This window comes from Ornithorhynchus anatinus, chromosome 11 (genome assembly GCF_004115215.2).
Source record: "Ornithorhynchus anatinus isolate Pmale09 chromosome 11, mOrnAna1.pri.v4, whole genome shotgun sequence".
In the NCBI taxonomy this organism is placed as follows: Eukaryota; Metazoa; Chordata; class Mammalia; order Monotremata; family Ornithorhynchidae; genus Ornithorhynchus; species Ornithorhynchus anatinus.
This window is the reverse complement of record NC_041738.1, coordinates 12,588,697-12,603,665: the sequence shown is the minus strand read 5'-3', so window position 1 is coordinate 12,603,665 and position 14,969 is coordinate 12,588,697. Positions and strand designations below refer to the sequence as shown.

The following is a 14,969-nucleotide window of genomic DNA, read 5'->3' as shown; positions in this document are numbered from 1 at the left end:
CAGCAAGCGCTCAATATATATGAATGAATGAATGAATCTGTTACCACCCCAGCAGCCCAGACCTCTCTAGACTGTAAACTTGTCTGTGGGCAGGGAACCCGGTCTGCCAATTCTGTTGTCCTGTACTCTCCCCAGCGCTTAGTACAGGACTCTGCACTTGGAAAGCGCTCAGTAAATACCACTGATGACGATGGGAGAGTTGGATGAGAATCTGTACCCGCTCCCACGTCGGGTTTTCAGTTCTAAACTTCTGGGGTCCCTGATGTCGGGAGGGAAGTCTTCCACAGTGGGGCTGACTAGTTAAGCGTGTCCTAGTGGAAAGATCGTAAGCCCAAGGATCAGGAGACCCGGGTTCTAGTCCCAACTCTGCCCCTCGCCTGCTGGGTGACCTTGGGCAAGACCTGAAACGTCTCTGGGCCTCAGTTTTCTCATCTGTAAAATGAGGATTCAATACCTGATTTCCTGCCCCACTCTAGACTTCCCTTCCCTTTTGCCCCACGGCAAAGGGAGACTGTGTCAGATCTAATCAACTCGTACCTACCCCAGTATCGACACATAGTAGACGCACATAATCAAGTCCTCTGACTCCCAGGCCGATGTTCTTTCCGCTAGGCCACACTGCTTCTCAGCACCACTACTCTGGCGCCCCACTGGGCTGTTTTCATGGAGAGTCATCCCAAAGTCCTGATCGATCAATCGATGGCATTTACTGAATGATTACTGTGTGCAGAGCGCTGTACTAAGCAAAGCAACGTGGCTCAGTGGAAAGAGCCTGGGCTTCGGAGTCAGAGGTCATGGGTTCGACTCCCAGCTCTGCCATTTGTCAGCTGTGTGTCTGTGGGCAAGTCTCTTAACTTCTCTGTGCCTCAGTTACCTCATCTGTAAAATAGGGATTAACTGTGAGCCTCACGTGGGACAACCTGATTCCCCTGTATCTCTCCCAGCGCTTAGAACAGTGCTCTGCACAGAGTAAGCGCTTAACAAATACCAACATTATTATTATTATTATTACAACAATCAATCAGTAATATTTATTGAGTGCTTACTATGTGCGGAGCACTGTACTAAGCTCTTGGGAGAATACAATAATCAGTGATATTTATTGAGCACTTATGTACAGAACACTCTACTAAGCACTTGGAAAAGTGCAACCATCAGTCAACCAATGATATTTACTGAGCATTTACTATGTGCAGAGCACTGTACCAGGCACTTGGGAGAGTACAACGGTCAATATTTGAGTGCTTACTATGTGCAGAGAACTTTATTAAGCTCTTGGGAGAATACAGTACAACAATTAACACTATTTTTTGAGCACTTATGTGCAGAACACTGTACTAAGTGCTTGGAAGAGTGCAACAATCCATCAACCATAGGGCTTACTATGTGCTGAGTACTGTACTAAGCGCTTGGGAGAGTACAATACAACAGAGTTTATGATGCCATGTACATGATGTAGAGAAGCAGCGTGGCTTAGTGGAAAGAGCCCGGGCTTGGGAGGCAGAGGTCATGGGTTCTAATCCCGGTTTTGCTGCTTGTCAGCTGTGTGACCCTGCGTAAGTCTCTTCACTTCTCTGTGCCTCAGTTCCCTCATCTGTAAAATGGGGATGAAGAACGTGAGCCCTACGTGGGACAATCTGATGACCTTATATCTACCCCAGCGCTTTGGCACGTGGTAAGAGCTTAACAAATACCAACATTATTTGGTATTTAATACCAGGACTGTGACAGAGTAGGGTGATGAAATGACAATGTCCTCCTGAGCGGGTTCTGTGGTACAAAATAAGCCTCGTCTCCAGGATGAAGGCGACCCCCAAATGGAGCTGAGCAGAGAACGGGAAGCTGCATGGCCTAGTGACTAGAGCCCGGGCCTGGGAGTCAGAAGGTCTTGGGTTCTAATCCCTGCTCCGCCACCGGTCTGCTGCATGGCCATGGGCAAGCCGCTTCGCTTCTCTGGGCCTCAGTTCCCTCATCTGTAAAACGGGGATTAAGATTGCCAGCCTCATGCGGGACAGGGACTGTGTCCAACCCCATTTGCTTGTATCCACCTCAGCGCTTAGGACAGTGCTAGGACCGTAGTAGGGGCTTAACAAAACGCCACAATTATTCCCTCTAGATTGTGGTGCCTGATGTTGTAGTGTGCTCAGTGGAAAGAGCCCCGGCTTGGGAGTCAGAGTTCGAATCCCGGCTCTGCCACTTGTCAGCTGGGTGACTGTGGGCCAGTCACTTCGCTTCTCTGGGCCTCAGTTCCCTCATCTGTCAAATGGGGATGAAGACTGTGAACCCCAGGTGAGACAACCTGATTACCCTGTATTTACCCCAGTGCTTAGAACAGTGGTTGGCACACTAGCTTGGGAGTCAGAGGTCGTGGGTTCTAATTCCACTCCGCCACTTTCATTCAATAGTATTTATTGAGCGTTTACCATGTGCAGAGCACTGTACTAAGCGCTTGGAATGGACAAATCGGTAACAGTTAGGGACCGTCCCTGCCCTTTGACGGGCTTACAGTCTAATCAGTCACCTCATCTGTAAAAATGGGGATTAAAAAATGTGAGCCCCGCGTGGGACAATCTGATGACCCTGTCTCTCCCCCAGCGCTTAGAACAGTCCTCTGCACAGAGTAAGCGCTTAATAAATAAATAAATAATTATTCTTAGGTTGGCAGTGTTCTCTCCCAAGCGCTTAGTACAGTGCTTTGCACACAGCAAGCGCTCACTAAAAACGATTCTAATTAATAATAACGCAGGTCATAGTAACAATACTGCTAATAAAGACCACCGTCGTTATCACTAGGGGGCGCTGAGGAGAGGCGGCCACGTGACGACGCGGCCGCGCGCCCTCTGGCGGGGGTGGTGACGTCACCCCCCCCGCGCCGCGGCGAGCGTCATCGCCGCGCGCCGCCGCCAGAAGGGGTCGCCGCGGGCGACGTCATCTCCCCGCGCCGCCGCCAGAAGGGGTCGCCGCGGGATGACCTCACGCGCGGCCTCCCGGAAGTGGCGCTTTGGGCGGCCGGGCCTGCTGCTGCCGCCGCCGCCGCCGCCGCCGCCGCCCCCGGGGCCTGAGGGGTCGTCGCCATCATGGGGGGGGGAGACCTGGTGAGGAGTTGGGGGCCCCCGGGGGCCCCCGGGGTCAGCGGCACCGGAAGCCCCAACGGGAGGTGGGGGAGGGGCGGGGCTCCCCAAAGCCCTGGTGGAGAGATCGACATATTTATTCTATTTATTTTATTATGACATTTATTAGTATTTATGTTTATTCTTCTTCTATTTATTCTGTTTATTGGACGTGTCTGTATAATTCCATCGACGTTGAGGCTGTTGGTGCCCGTTTACTCGTTTAGGTGTCAGTTTCCCCCGTTCTAGACCGCGAGCCCGTTGTTGGGTTAAGGTCTGTGCCTCCCTTTGTGGCTGAATTGGCCTTTCCAAGCGCTTAGTCCAGCGCTCTGCACATAGTAAGCGCTCAAGACAGACGACTGAGTGAATAGGAGGAGAGAAGCGAGGTGAGGAAGGAAGGGGCAAGGTGGCGGAGGGCTTTAAAGACAAAGGTGAGGGGCTTGTGCTCTCCCCAGCGCTTAGTCCAGTGCTCTGCACACAGTAAGTGCTCAAGAAATAAGACTGAATGTATAGGAGGAGAGAAACGAGGTGAGGAAGGAAGGGGCAAGGTGGTGGAGGGCGTTAAAGACAAAGGTGAGGGGCTTATGCTCTCCCCAGCGCTTAGTACAGTGCTCTGCACATAGTAATAATAATAATAATAGTAATGTTGGTATTTGTTAAGCGCTTACTATGTGCAGAGCACTGTTCTAAGCGCTGGGGTAGACACAGGGGAATCAGGTTGTCCCACGTGGGGCTCACAGTCTTAATCCCCATTTTACAGATGAGGGAACTGAGGCACAGAGAAGTTAAGTGACTTGCCCACAGTCACACAGCTGACAAGTGGCAGAGCTGGGATTCGAACCCATGACCTCTGACTCCAAAGCCCATGCTCTTTCCACTGAGCCACGCTGCTTAAGAAATACGACTGAGTGAATAGGAGGAGAGAAACAAGGTGAGGAAGGAAGGGGCAAGGTGGCGGAGGGCTTTAAAGACAAAGGTGAGGGGCTTGTGCTCTCCCCAGCGCTTAGTCCAGTGCTCTGCACATAGTAAGTGCTCAAGAAATAAGACTGAATGTATAGGAGGAGAGAAGCGAGGTGAGGAAGGAAGGGGCAAGGTGGTGGAGGGCTTTAAAGACAAAGGTGAGGGGTTTGTGCTCTCCCCAGCGCTTAGTCCAGTGCTCTGCACATAGTAAGTGTTCAAGAAATACAACTGAGTGAATAGGAGGAGAGAAACGAGGTGAGGAAGGAAGGGGCAAGGTGATGGAGGGCTTTAAAGACAAAGGTTGGTATTTGTTAAGCGCTTACTATGTGCAGAGCACTGTTCTAAGCGCTGGGGTAGATACAGAGTAATCAGGTTATCCCACTTGAGGCTCCCAGTTAATCCCCATTTTCCAGATGAGGTCACTGAGGCACAGAGAAGTGAAGTGACTTGCCCACAGTCACGCAGCTGACAAGTGGCAGAGCCGGGAGTCGAACTCATGACCTCTGACTCCGAAGCCCAGGCTCTTTTCCACCGAGCCACGAGGGGCTCGTGCTCTCCCCAGCGCTTAGACCAGTGCTCTGCACACGGTAAGCGCTCAAGAAAGACGGCTGAATAGGAGGAGAGAAGCGAGGTGAGGAAGGAAGGGGCAAGGTGATGGAGGGCTTTAAAAGACAAAGGTGAGGGGCCCGTGCTCTCCCCAGCGCTTAGTCCAGTGCTCTGCACCCAGTAAGCGCCCAATGAATACGATGGGACGAATGAGCGCCTGCAAGGATCTGACCATCCCCGTCCCTTCCAGAATCTGAAGAAGAGCTGGCACCCCCAGACGCTCCGCAATGTGGAGAAGGTGTGGAAGGCGGAGCAGAAGCATGAGGCGGAGCGCAAGAAGATCGAGGAGCTGCAGCGGGAGCTGCGAGAGGAGCGGGCCCGGGAGGAGATGCAGCGCTACGCCGAGGACGTGGGGGCCGTCAAGTGAGTGGGGAGCTGCCCGGCGGCCGCCTCGCCCGCGATCAGTGTTACCCTCGTGCCATCAGGCACTGTGCTGTGTCAGGCACTGAGGGAGCGCCAGCATCGATGATCAGGTCGCACACAGTCCCCGCGACGCAGTCTTAAGGGGGAGGGAGAAGAGGTGTCGGGCTACGGCCCGGGCCTGGGAGTCGTGGATTTTAATTCCAGCTCTGCCACTTGTCCGTCGGGTCGGTCACTTCTCTGGGCCTCAGTGACCTCATCTGGAAAATGGGGATCGAGTCGGTGAGCCCCACGTGGGACGGGGACCGCGGCCGGCCCCATTTGCTTGTACCTACCTAGCACTCGGTTCGGTGCCTGGCACGTAGTAAGCGCTTAGCGAACGTCACGGTGAGTTATTGTTGTGATTGAATCCCCATCTGACAGTTGGAAAGAACTGAAGCCCGGAGAAGTGATGAGCCTTGCGTGAGGTCCCACAGCTAGCAAGTGACAGAGTCAGGTTTAGAACCCAGCTCCTCCGAGTCCAGACGCGGGGCCAAGATGCTAGGTCACGGAGACGGGCGAGGCCCGGCTCCGCCGAATAGAATCCTTTACCGTCCCGGACCTGACCCGTGGGCCTGAAGCTGGCCCGGGCGCCGGGGAACGTCCGGCAGATTCCTGGTGTTCCTTCGGCCCTCCTGGTTTTCCGATTCTCCAGAAAGGGAGGCCCACTGCTCGGTAGAGAATCGTAGGAAGGAGGTTCCCGAGGGAGAGCCGGATCTCTCCGGGCCTCCCGAGGAGGTGCACGGGATCAACCCGAGCGAGGTCCACCTGTGGAAACCGGCTCTGTGGATGAGCTGAGGCGGATTTTCTCGAGCGACCCTCCTCAGTCCCTCCGATCTGCAGGCTCAGGTCCCCTTGCCTCGGTGGGCTAAGATCCTCGTTTCCATCCCCCAAGTCTTCAGGGTGAGAAAGCTCCATCTCTCCTGGTCTTCTATTCCAGTGTTTAACCCTCCCCCCCATTAGTCAACTGTGGTATTTGTTCAGCGCTTACTGTGTGCCAAGCACTGTAGCAAGCGCTGGGGTGGATACAAGGTATTCAGGTTGTCCCCCGAGGGGCTCACAGTCTCCATCCCCATTTTACAGATGAGGTAACCGAGGTGCAGAGAAGTGAAGTGGCTCGCCCAAGGTCACACAGCAGACTAGTGGCGGAGCCGTCCTCTGACTCCCCAGCCCGGGCTCTTGCCTCTAAGCCCTGCTCCTTCTCAATTCGGGTCAGAATCTGGCAGGTCGTATGAGTCATCTCGCTATTAAATGGTCACTACGTGCCCAGCGTCGTGCTGGGCACCGGGATGGATTCGAGACGATCGATCCGACCCCCGGTTCCACCCGGGGTTCACAATCCAAGCGGTAGGGCGAGGGGCCGGGAGGGGCGGGGTCTTCTCCCCATTTTTCAAGAGAAGAAAGGGAGGTCCAGAGAGGTTCGGTGAGTCACCCGAGGTCACCCAGCAGGCCGGTGGAAGAGCTGGGACCGGACCTGGGTTTCCCGACTCCCAGTCGTGCTCTCTTTCCGCTAGACCCCCCCAAGCAGGAGTCTGGGCTTTGTATGGGCCAGTGAAAGGTCCGGCGTGGGGGGCTGGGGGCCTGGGGGGACGCGCAGAGCGCAGACGTGAGCGGCACCTCCCTCCCCGAACCAGGAAGAGAGAAGAGAAGCTGGACTGGATGTACCAGGGCCCCGGCGGCCTGGTGAACCGGGACGAGTACCTGATGGGCCGGCCCGTCGACAAGTACGTCCTGGAGAAGAGCGAGGACAAGGAGGCCGGCTGCTCCTCGGAGACGGGCCTGCTGCCCGGCTCCATCTTCGCCCCGTCGGGAGCCAACTCCGTCCTCGACATGGCCAGCAAAATCCGGGAAGACCCGCTCTTCATCATCCGGTACCGCCGGGCGGGGGGCCGTGGGGGCTTTACTGCCCGGGAGGAAGAGGAGCGTGGTACGACCCCCCACTACTTAGCAGAAAGACGCGGTCTGTCTGAGGGTCTGTCCGTCTGGGTCCCTCGGAATCTGTCTCTCTCCGTCTGGGGCTCTCAGACTCTATGTGTGTGTCTCTTTTTTTTTTATGGTATCGGTTAAGCACTTACTATGTGCCGGGCTCTGTTTTAAGCGCTGGAATAGAGAGAAGCTCATTAGGTTGGACACAGTCCCTGAACCACGTGGGGCTCACGGTCTTCATCCCCACTTTACAGAGGAGATAACTGAGGCCCGGAGAAGTGAAGCGAGTTGCCCGAGGCCGTGCAGCAGGCACGCGGCGGAGCCGGGATCGGAACCAGATCCTTCTGACTCCCAGGCCCGTTGCTCTATCCACTGGGCCACGCTGCTCGGCGTGGCTGGTGCCTTGGAGATGAGAAGCAGCGTGGCTTAGTGGAAAGAGCCTGGGCTTGGGAGTCCGAGGACATGGGTTCTAATCCCGCCTCCGCCACTTGTCTGCTGTGTGACCTTGGGGAAGTCACTTAATTTCTCTGGGCCTCGATGACCTCATCCGGAAAATGGGGATTAAGATCGTGAGTCGCTCGTGGGACAACCTGATCACCTTGTATCTATCCCAGCACTCAGAACAGTGCTCCCTTTCCCCTCCCCGTCCCTTCAGGCTCGCATCTCCTCCCGCCTCCGGGACGTCTCCACCTGGATGTCGGCCCGCCACCTAAAACTCAACATGAGCGAGACTGAGCTCCTCATCTTCCCTCCCAAACCCGGTCCTCTCCCAGACTTCCCTATCACCGTGGATGGCACGACCGTCCTTCCCGTCTCTCGGGCCCGCGATCTCGGTGTCGTCCTTGACTCGTCTCTCTCGTTCACCCCACGCATCCTATCCGTTACCGAGACCTGCCGGTTTCACCTTTCGCCCAGATCCGCCCTTTCCTCTCCACCCAAATGGCTACCTTACTGCTACGGGCTCTCGTTATATCCCGGCTAGACTACCGTGTCAGCCTTCTCTCTGACCTCCCTTCCTCCTCTCTCGCCCCGCTCCGGTCTATTCTTCACTCCGCTGCCCGGCTCATCTTCCCGCAGAAACGATCTGGGCGTGTCACTCCCCTTCTTAAACAACTCCAGTGGTTGTCCATCGACCTCCGCTCCAAACAAAAACTCCTCACTCTAGGCTTCGAGGCTCTACGTCACCTCGCCCCTTCCTACCTCTCCTCCCTTCTCTCTTTCTACCGCCCACCCCGCACGCTCCGCTCCTCCGCCGCCCACCTCCTCGCCGTCCCTCGGTCTCGCCTATCCCCGCCGTCGACCCCCGGCCACGTCCTCCCGCGGTCCCGGAACGCCCTCCCTCCTCACCTCCGCCAGACTGATTCTCTTCCCCTCTTCAAAACCCTACTTAAAACTCACCTCCTCCAAGAGGTCTTCCCAGACTGAGCTCCTCTTCTCCCTCTACTTCCTCTACCATCCCCCCTTCACCTCTCCGCAGCTAAACCCTCTTTTCCCCCCTTTCCCTCCGCTCCTCCCCCTCTCCCTTCCCATCCCCTCGGCACTGTACTCGTCCGCTCGGCTGTATATATTTTCATTACCCTATTTATTTTGTTAATGAAATGTACATCGCCTCGATTCTATTTAGTCGCCATCGGTTTTTACGAGATGTTCCTCCCCTCGACTCTATTTATCGCCATCGTTCTCGTCCGTCCGTCTCCCCCGATTAGACCGTAAGCCCGTCAGACGGCAGGGACCGTCTCTATCTGTTGCCGACTTGTTCATCCCAAGCGCTTAGTACCAGTGCTCTGCACATAGTAAGCGCTCAATAAATACTGTTGAATGAATGAACAGTGCTTGGCACATAGTAAGCGCTTAACAAGTACCATTATCATTATGGTCTGCAGTTTCTAGGAGGGTGTCAGAATCCTGGATGCCCAGCACACGATAAATGCCGTCAGTAGAATTACGATCGATGGGGTATTTGTTGAGATCTTGCTCGGGGCCAACCTCAGAGAGAATATAAAATCAGCAATTTCCGTGGGTAATAAAAGCTGCGGTGTGGACTGAGGGTTTAGAGGAAACCTGTGCGCTGGGCCAGGCACAGGGTGTTTGCTTATCAAGGTGCAGGGCATTGGATCGGGCGCCTACGAGGTGGGGCTACCCCACCGGAGTGGGCAGAGCCCCGAGACTGGGCCGCTATATCCATTCATTCGTTGTCGTTTTGAGAGCTTACTGTGGGCACAGCACTGTACTAAGCACTCGGGAGAGTCCAACAGAACAATAACCAGACACATTCCTGCCCACAGTGAGTTTACAGCAGTCTGGGTGCTCGGAGTACCGAGTTGAGAGTTGGATTTTTTTTTTTTTAATTCCCTTCTTACTACTACTTTAGGAAGAGAGAGGAGGAGAAAAAGAGAGAAGTTTTAAATAACCCCGTGAAAATGAAGAAAATCAAAGCATTGGTGAGCGCTCCCTAAAATAGCCGGCCCAGGGAGATCAGGAAACGGGGGGCCGTCAGAGGAGGAGGTCTCGGGGAGAGGGGCGAGGGGGTGTGGCGTGACGAAACGTGCTTCTTCCTCTCTGGCGTCGAGCCCAAATTGGCGAGCTCGGAGCAGGTGGGGGAAGGCGGGGGCCAGGGGTGGGGTAGACCGGTCGGGTGCTGTGCCCATCCCAGCTGCAGCTGAGCCTGGAAAAGAAGGAGAAGAAGAGGAAGAAGGAGAAGAAAAAGAAACACAAGAAGCACAAGCACCGCAGCTCCAGCAGCGAGGCCTCGGCCAGCGAGGGCGAGAGGAGCCGGAGACGGTGAGCAGCAGGGGACGGCCCGGCAGGCCGTCCCGCCCGGCTGACGGGGCTGGGGTCGTTCCTCCTCCTCACCCCCCGCGGGAAAGGGACAAGGCCCTCGGGCTCCCTGATTCTGCCTCCTTCCCCCGACGACTCGGGGTCTCTGTCCCCCTCCAGGGTGTCGAGGAAGGTCGCCGGCTCTCCCCCAGCCCTGTCCAGGGTCCCGGGCTACGGCCTGCAGGTAAGGACCCTCGGGGCGGGGTCCGGGCCCGCGGGAGAGGAGCCAAAGCGGCCCTGCCCTTGTCTGCCAGGGGCTGAACCCGGGGAGTCGGATCCTGGTTGCAGCCGGAGGCCAGGGTGGGATGGAAGGAGAGAGGCCCCGGGGGTGGGTCGCATGCCACCTGCCTCACTCGGCCCCGAGCTCAGCCCCACGGCGCTTAGGTACCTATCAGCCTGTCGGTCGTATTTACTGAGCGCTTACCGTGTGCAGGGCACTGTACTAAGCGGTCGGGAGAGTACAACATAACAATAAATAGACACGTTTCCCGCCCACAACGAGGTTACAGTCTAGTGGAAGAGCTTACAGTCTAGAGGCTGTACGGGTCCGTAATTTATTTGTATTAATGTCTGCCCCTCCTCTTTAGACTCTAAGGTCACGGGCAGGGACCGTGTACTCTCCCAAGCGTTTAGCCCGGCGTCCGCTCACGGTTAAGCGCTCAATAAATGCCGTTAATTAATTGGAGATGGGTACGTCCTGGGTGGCGTCAGGGGTGGGGTGATGGAGGGCTGGCCCAGAGGACCTCTTGAGCTTCACCCAGCTCCATCGGTGGTATTTATTGAATACCTACTTTGTGCAGAGCACTGTACTAAGCACTTGGGAGAGTACGGTATAGCATAACAGGGTTGGTAGACCCCGTTCCCTGCCCACAATGAGCTCACGGTCCAGACGTGGAGGCAGACATTAGTAGAAATCACGGGGATCTTGGATTCTAGGGTTCTGGGTGCCCCAACCGCAGACGCAGAGCTCCGGGGCCGAGTTCCCCGCCGCCTCCTCCAGGCCGGCCTCTGCTGCGGCCGCTCCCCGGCGGGGGAGAACGGACGGACGGGCCGATGGCCTGGGTCGTGGCGGTGGACCCCCGCGGACCCTCCTCACCCCCCCACCCCCAGGCATTCTGCTATCTCCCGGGCTTGGTCCTCAGCGGCCCGCCCCCCTTCGTCTGGCCCCGCCGTCTAGGTCAGGGATCCCGAGCAGCGCGGCCGGAGGCCGGAGGGCTCCCCGACGGCGGAGCGGAAGAGCGGCGCCCCCAGGCCCGGGGACAGGTCCCGGAGCGTATCCCGGTCCCCCCGGAAGGGGACGGGGGAAGGCGAGTCCCGGAGCCGGCAGCCCCGCTCCCCCGGGCCCAGCAGGCCGTGAGTGAGCCGGCCGGGGGAGGTCCGCGGAGGGACGGCGGGAGGAGGGCGGGGAGCGAGGGGGCGGCGGCCGGGCCCGGGGCCGGGGCCGGGGCCGGGGCCGGGGCCGGGGCCGGGGCCGGGGCCCCACCCAAGAGGCCTCCTCCCGGCTCTCAGGCACGGCTCCAAGGGAGACAGGAAGGACAAGGACCGGGGGAAGAGCCCCCCGCCGAAGAAGGAAGGGTACACCCGGCGGCACGCCTCGGGCTACACCAGGTGGGTCCCCGCAGTCGGGAAGGCCGGGCCCAGGAGAGGGCCGCCGCCCCCTCGTCTCTGGGTATGATGGGAGCGAGGGGCGAGAGCCCAGCCCGCCACCCCACCGAGGGTCGAGGGGTCCCGAGGCCGGGCCGGGAGAGTCGGGAAAGCGCTGTGGGGAGAAAGGCACTGTAGCCACTATTGTTTTGGGGGAGCTTTTCCCCGTGAGACGCGGGCGGCGGCGATCCTGGGTTCCCTCGGCCACCGGGGAACTGGGACGGGGCCGGGCCGGTCGAGACGCTCCAGGCCCTTGGCTTCCGGTTCGACTGCGAGGCGCTTTCACGGCAGTCGTCTCCTCCCCCTCCCCATTTTACAGAGATCGGAGCTGGGGCCCGGAGAGGTAGAGAAGCAGCGCGGCCTAGTGGGTAGAGCACGGGCCCGGGAGTCAGCAGGACCTGGGTTCTAGTCCCGGTTCCGCCACTTGCCTGCCGGGTCACCTTGGGCTTGTCACTTCCCCGGGCCTCAGTTCCCCCCCCTCTGTCAAATGGGGATTAAGACTGTGAGTCACACGTGGGCTAGGGACTGTGTCCAACCTGATTACCTCGGATCTCCCCCAGCGCCGAGAGCAGTGCTTGCCACATAGTAAGTGTTGAACAAGCACTGTTATTATCAGTGTCATTAGTATTAATTAAGGGGCCTGAGGTCTCTCTGCAGGCCGGCGGCCTCAAACCAGGTTGGGTCTCCCGGCTCTCTGTTCGCTCCGCCGCTCAAATAATCATCCTGGTGTTCGTTAAGCGCTTACTACGTGCCAAGCGCCATTCTAGGCCCCGGCTCGGGCCGGGAGGCCGGCGGGAAGGGCGAGGGGGTCCGGCTCGGGGCGGTCCCTTTCCCCGGCGGGGCCTGACGGAGCCCGCGGGGCCGCCTCTCCGCCCCCAGAAAGCTCTCGGCCGAGGAGCTGGAGCGGAAGCGGCAGGAGATGATGGACGACGCCAAGCGGAGGGAAGAAGAGCGTCTCAGCAGCCTCAAGAAGCACGAGAAGGAGGACGAGCGGGAGCGGAAGCTGGAGAAGCTGGACTCGCGGGACGGGAAGTTCATCCAGTGAGTGGCCGGCCGGCGGCGGGGGGCCCGGGGTCCGCTCGGGGACCCTCTCCCCCGGAGGGGTCGGGGGGACGCGGGCCAGCCGGGGTGGAGCGGGCAGAGGAGGAGGGAACCTCAGTCCCGGGGGTAGAAGAGGTGGGAGGGAAAACCGCTTGAGCTCCCCGGGGGCCAGCGCGGACAACCCGGCGGTCTTCGCAGCCGTGCTGGACGTGGCCCTCTGAGGGAGGGTGAGCGGCTGTAACTGGGGAGGTGTGGACTCCGCCGCAAGCGGTGACGGTAATAGTACTCGAGGCCGTAAAGTCGGCGGCGGCGGGGAGCGCGTCCGTGCCGTTGTCGTGTCGCCCTCTCCCAAGCACTTAGAACAGTGCTCTGCGCCCAGTAAGCGCTCAATAAACACAACTGGTAAATAGTAGCAGAAGTCGAGAAGGAGCAGGGCGTAGTGGAGAGAGCCCGGGCCTGGGAGTCTAACTGGTCATGGGTTCTAATCTCGGCTCCGCCGCGTGTCTGCGGGGTGACCTCGGCCGCGTCACTTCACTTCTCTGTGCCTCAGTTCCCTCATCTGGAAAATGGGGACTGAGACGGTGAGCCCCACCTGGGACAGGGACTGGGTCCAGCCCGATTTGCTTGTATCCACTTTGGCGCTCAGTACGGTGCCTGGCCCCGAGTAAACGCTTACCAAATACCAACATGATCGTTCATAAAGGAATGAGGCGCAGTGGCCTCTCTGATCCCGGCCGTGACCCTCCGGGCTGTTACGGGGACCGTTTCCGAGAGGCCACTTGGATTTGGGGAGCCACGCTGGTGGGGGGAGGGGGTGTGTGTGTGTGTCTGCCCACCCCAGTGGGTTGCCACAGAGATGGCACTGGGTTCATCTGGAAGAAGATGATAACTGGAAGATTCATTCATTCTAGTATTTATTGAGCGCTTACTGTGTGCAGAGCACTGTGTGTGTCCGTCCGTGCACGTCCCAGTGAGTTGGAAGATTGGGGGGGGGGATGTATATGTCCTGGTGGATTGCACTGTGGAAGATTGCGGGGGTGTCCTGGCAGGCGGGAGGATAGCGTGTGTGCATATATATGTTTGTGGCCTGGCGGGTTGGCAAGGGGAAGATTATATGTGCGTGTACGTGCATCCCGGCAGGCCGACGTCGCGTGGAAGCTGGAGGGGCCGGCCACTCGCTGTCCGGCTCCGGGCCGAGCCTGGCGTCCGTCCAGGCCCCTGCAGTGGCGGCGGGGCGGGGTGGGGCGGGAATCCATAGAGCCTCTGTCGGCCCCCAGCACGGCCTTCCCCCCGGGGAGGTTGACTCTGCCTTCGGGATGGCATCAGGCCGCCCCGGCGCCCAAGCCGCTCTTTCTTTAATGGGATTTGCGAAGCGCTTACTACGGGTCAAGCGCCGTTCTAAGCGCTGGGATAGAGACCGCCTAATCGGGTCGGACACAGTCCAGGTCCCCCACGGGACTCACCGTCTTCACCTCCGTTTTCCACATGAGGGAACTGAGGCAGAGGGAAGCGAGGCGACTTAGTGACCCGGTCGGAGAGGCGGCGTGGCCTAGTGGATAGAGCACGGGCCCGGGAGCCGGGAGGACCTGTGTTCTAATCCCGGCTCCGCCACTTGTCTGCCCTGTGACCTCGGGCGAGTCGCCTCGCTTCTCTGGGCCTCAGTTCCCTCGGCCGTTAAATGGGGATGAAGACTTAGTCCAACCCAGTTATCTCGTATCTACCTCAGCGCTTAGAACGGCACTTGAAACAGTGCTGTACTGAGCACTTGGGAGAATATAATAGAGTTGATAGACGCGTTCCCGTACCGCAGCGAGCCGACAGTCTAGAGGGGGAGGCGGACATTACTCTGAGTTGCGGCCGCGCACCTGAGCGCGAGAGGGCGGGAGGGGTGACTAAAGGGTGCAAATTCAAGTGCAAGGGGGACACAGAAGGGAGTGGGAGAAGGGGAAACGAGGGTGTAGTCGGGGAAGGCCTCCCGGAGGAGATGGGCCTTCAATAAGACTTGGAGGAGGGGGGGAGAGCGATCGTCCGTCGGAGGTGAAGGAGGGAGGGCGGGCTGGACGAGGTGGAGGCCCGGGGAGAAGGTTGGCACTGGAGGAGCGAAGCGAGAGGGCCGGTTGTAGTGGGAGAGCAGAGAGGTGAGGTAGGAGGGGCCGAGGGGATCGATCGAGTGCCCTGAATACAGCCGAGGGTAAGGGGTTTCCCCGTCCTCCCCCCCGCCAGGCGCCTGAAGCTGGAGAGCACTGCCACGTCTTCGTTGGAGGACCGCCTCAAGCGCAACGTCCACTCCATCCAGAGAACCCCGGCCGCCCTCGAGAAGAACTTTATGAAGAGATGATGTAGTCCGCCCGACCCCCGGGGCGGGGCCGCGTCCGTTCCCTTCCCGAACCCACCCCCCCGCCCCCCGCAAGAGCCGCTGGCTCGTCCGCATTCCTCTTTATAAGAGCTGAGATGACTTCTTCTGAA

General features: G+C 58.6%; 1 protein-coding gene across 2 annotated transcripts; it reads left to right on the top strand.

The window, feature by feature from the left end:
• Nucleotides 1-2,980: 2,980 nt before the first annotated feature.
• On the top strand, nucleotides 2,981-14,969 carry CWC25 (CWC25 spliceosome associated protein homolog). Of its 2 annotated transcripts, none has more exons than XM_029074805.2 (10): nucleotides 2,981-3,095; nucleotides 4,867-5,039; nucleotides 6,710-6,946; nucleotides 9,373-9,442; nucleotides 9,655-9,782; nucleotides 9,939-10,002; nucleotides 10,996-11,171; nucleotides 11,328-11,426; nucleotides 12,342-12,503; nucleotides 14,727-14,969. In XM_029074805.2, exons 1-10 carry the CDS (start codon nucleotides 3,078-3,080, stop codon nucleotides 14,839-14,841), a joined length of 1,242 nt encoding a protein of 413 aa, XP_028930638.1. In that variant the 5' UTR covers nucleotides 2,981-3,077; the 3' UTR covers nucleotides 14,842-14,969. The 2 variants fall into 2 exon arrangements, with proteins under 2 accessions (XP_028930638.1, XP_028930639.1); XM_029074806.1 differs by lacking the exon at nucleotides 2,981-3,095 and adding an exon at nucleotides 3,475-3,496.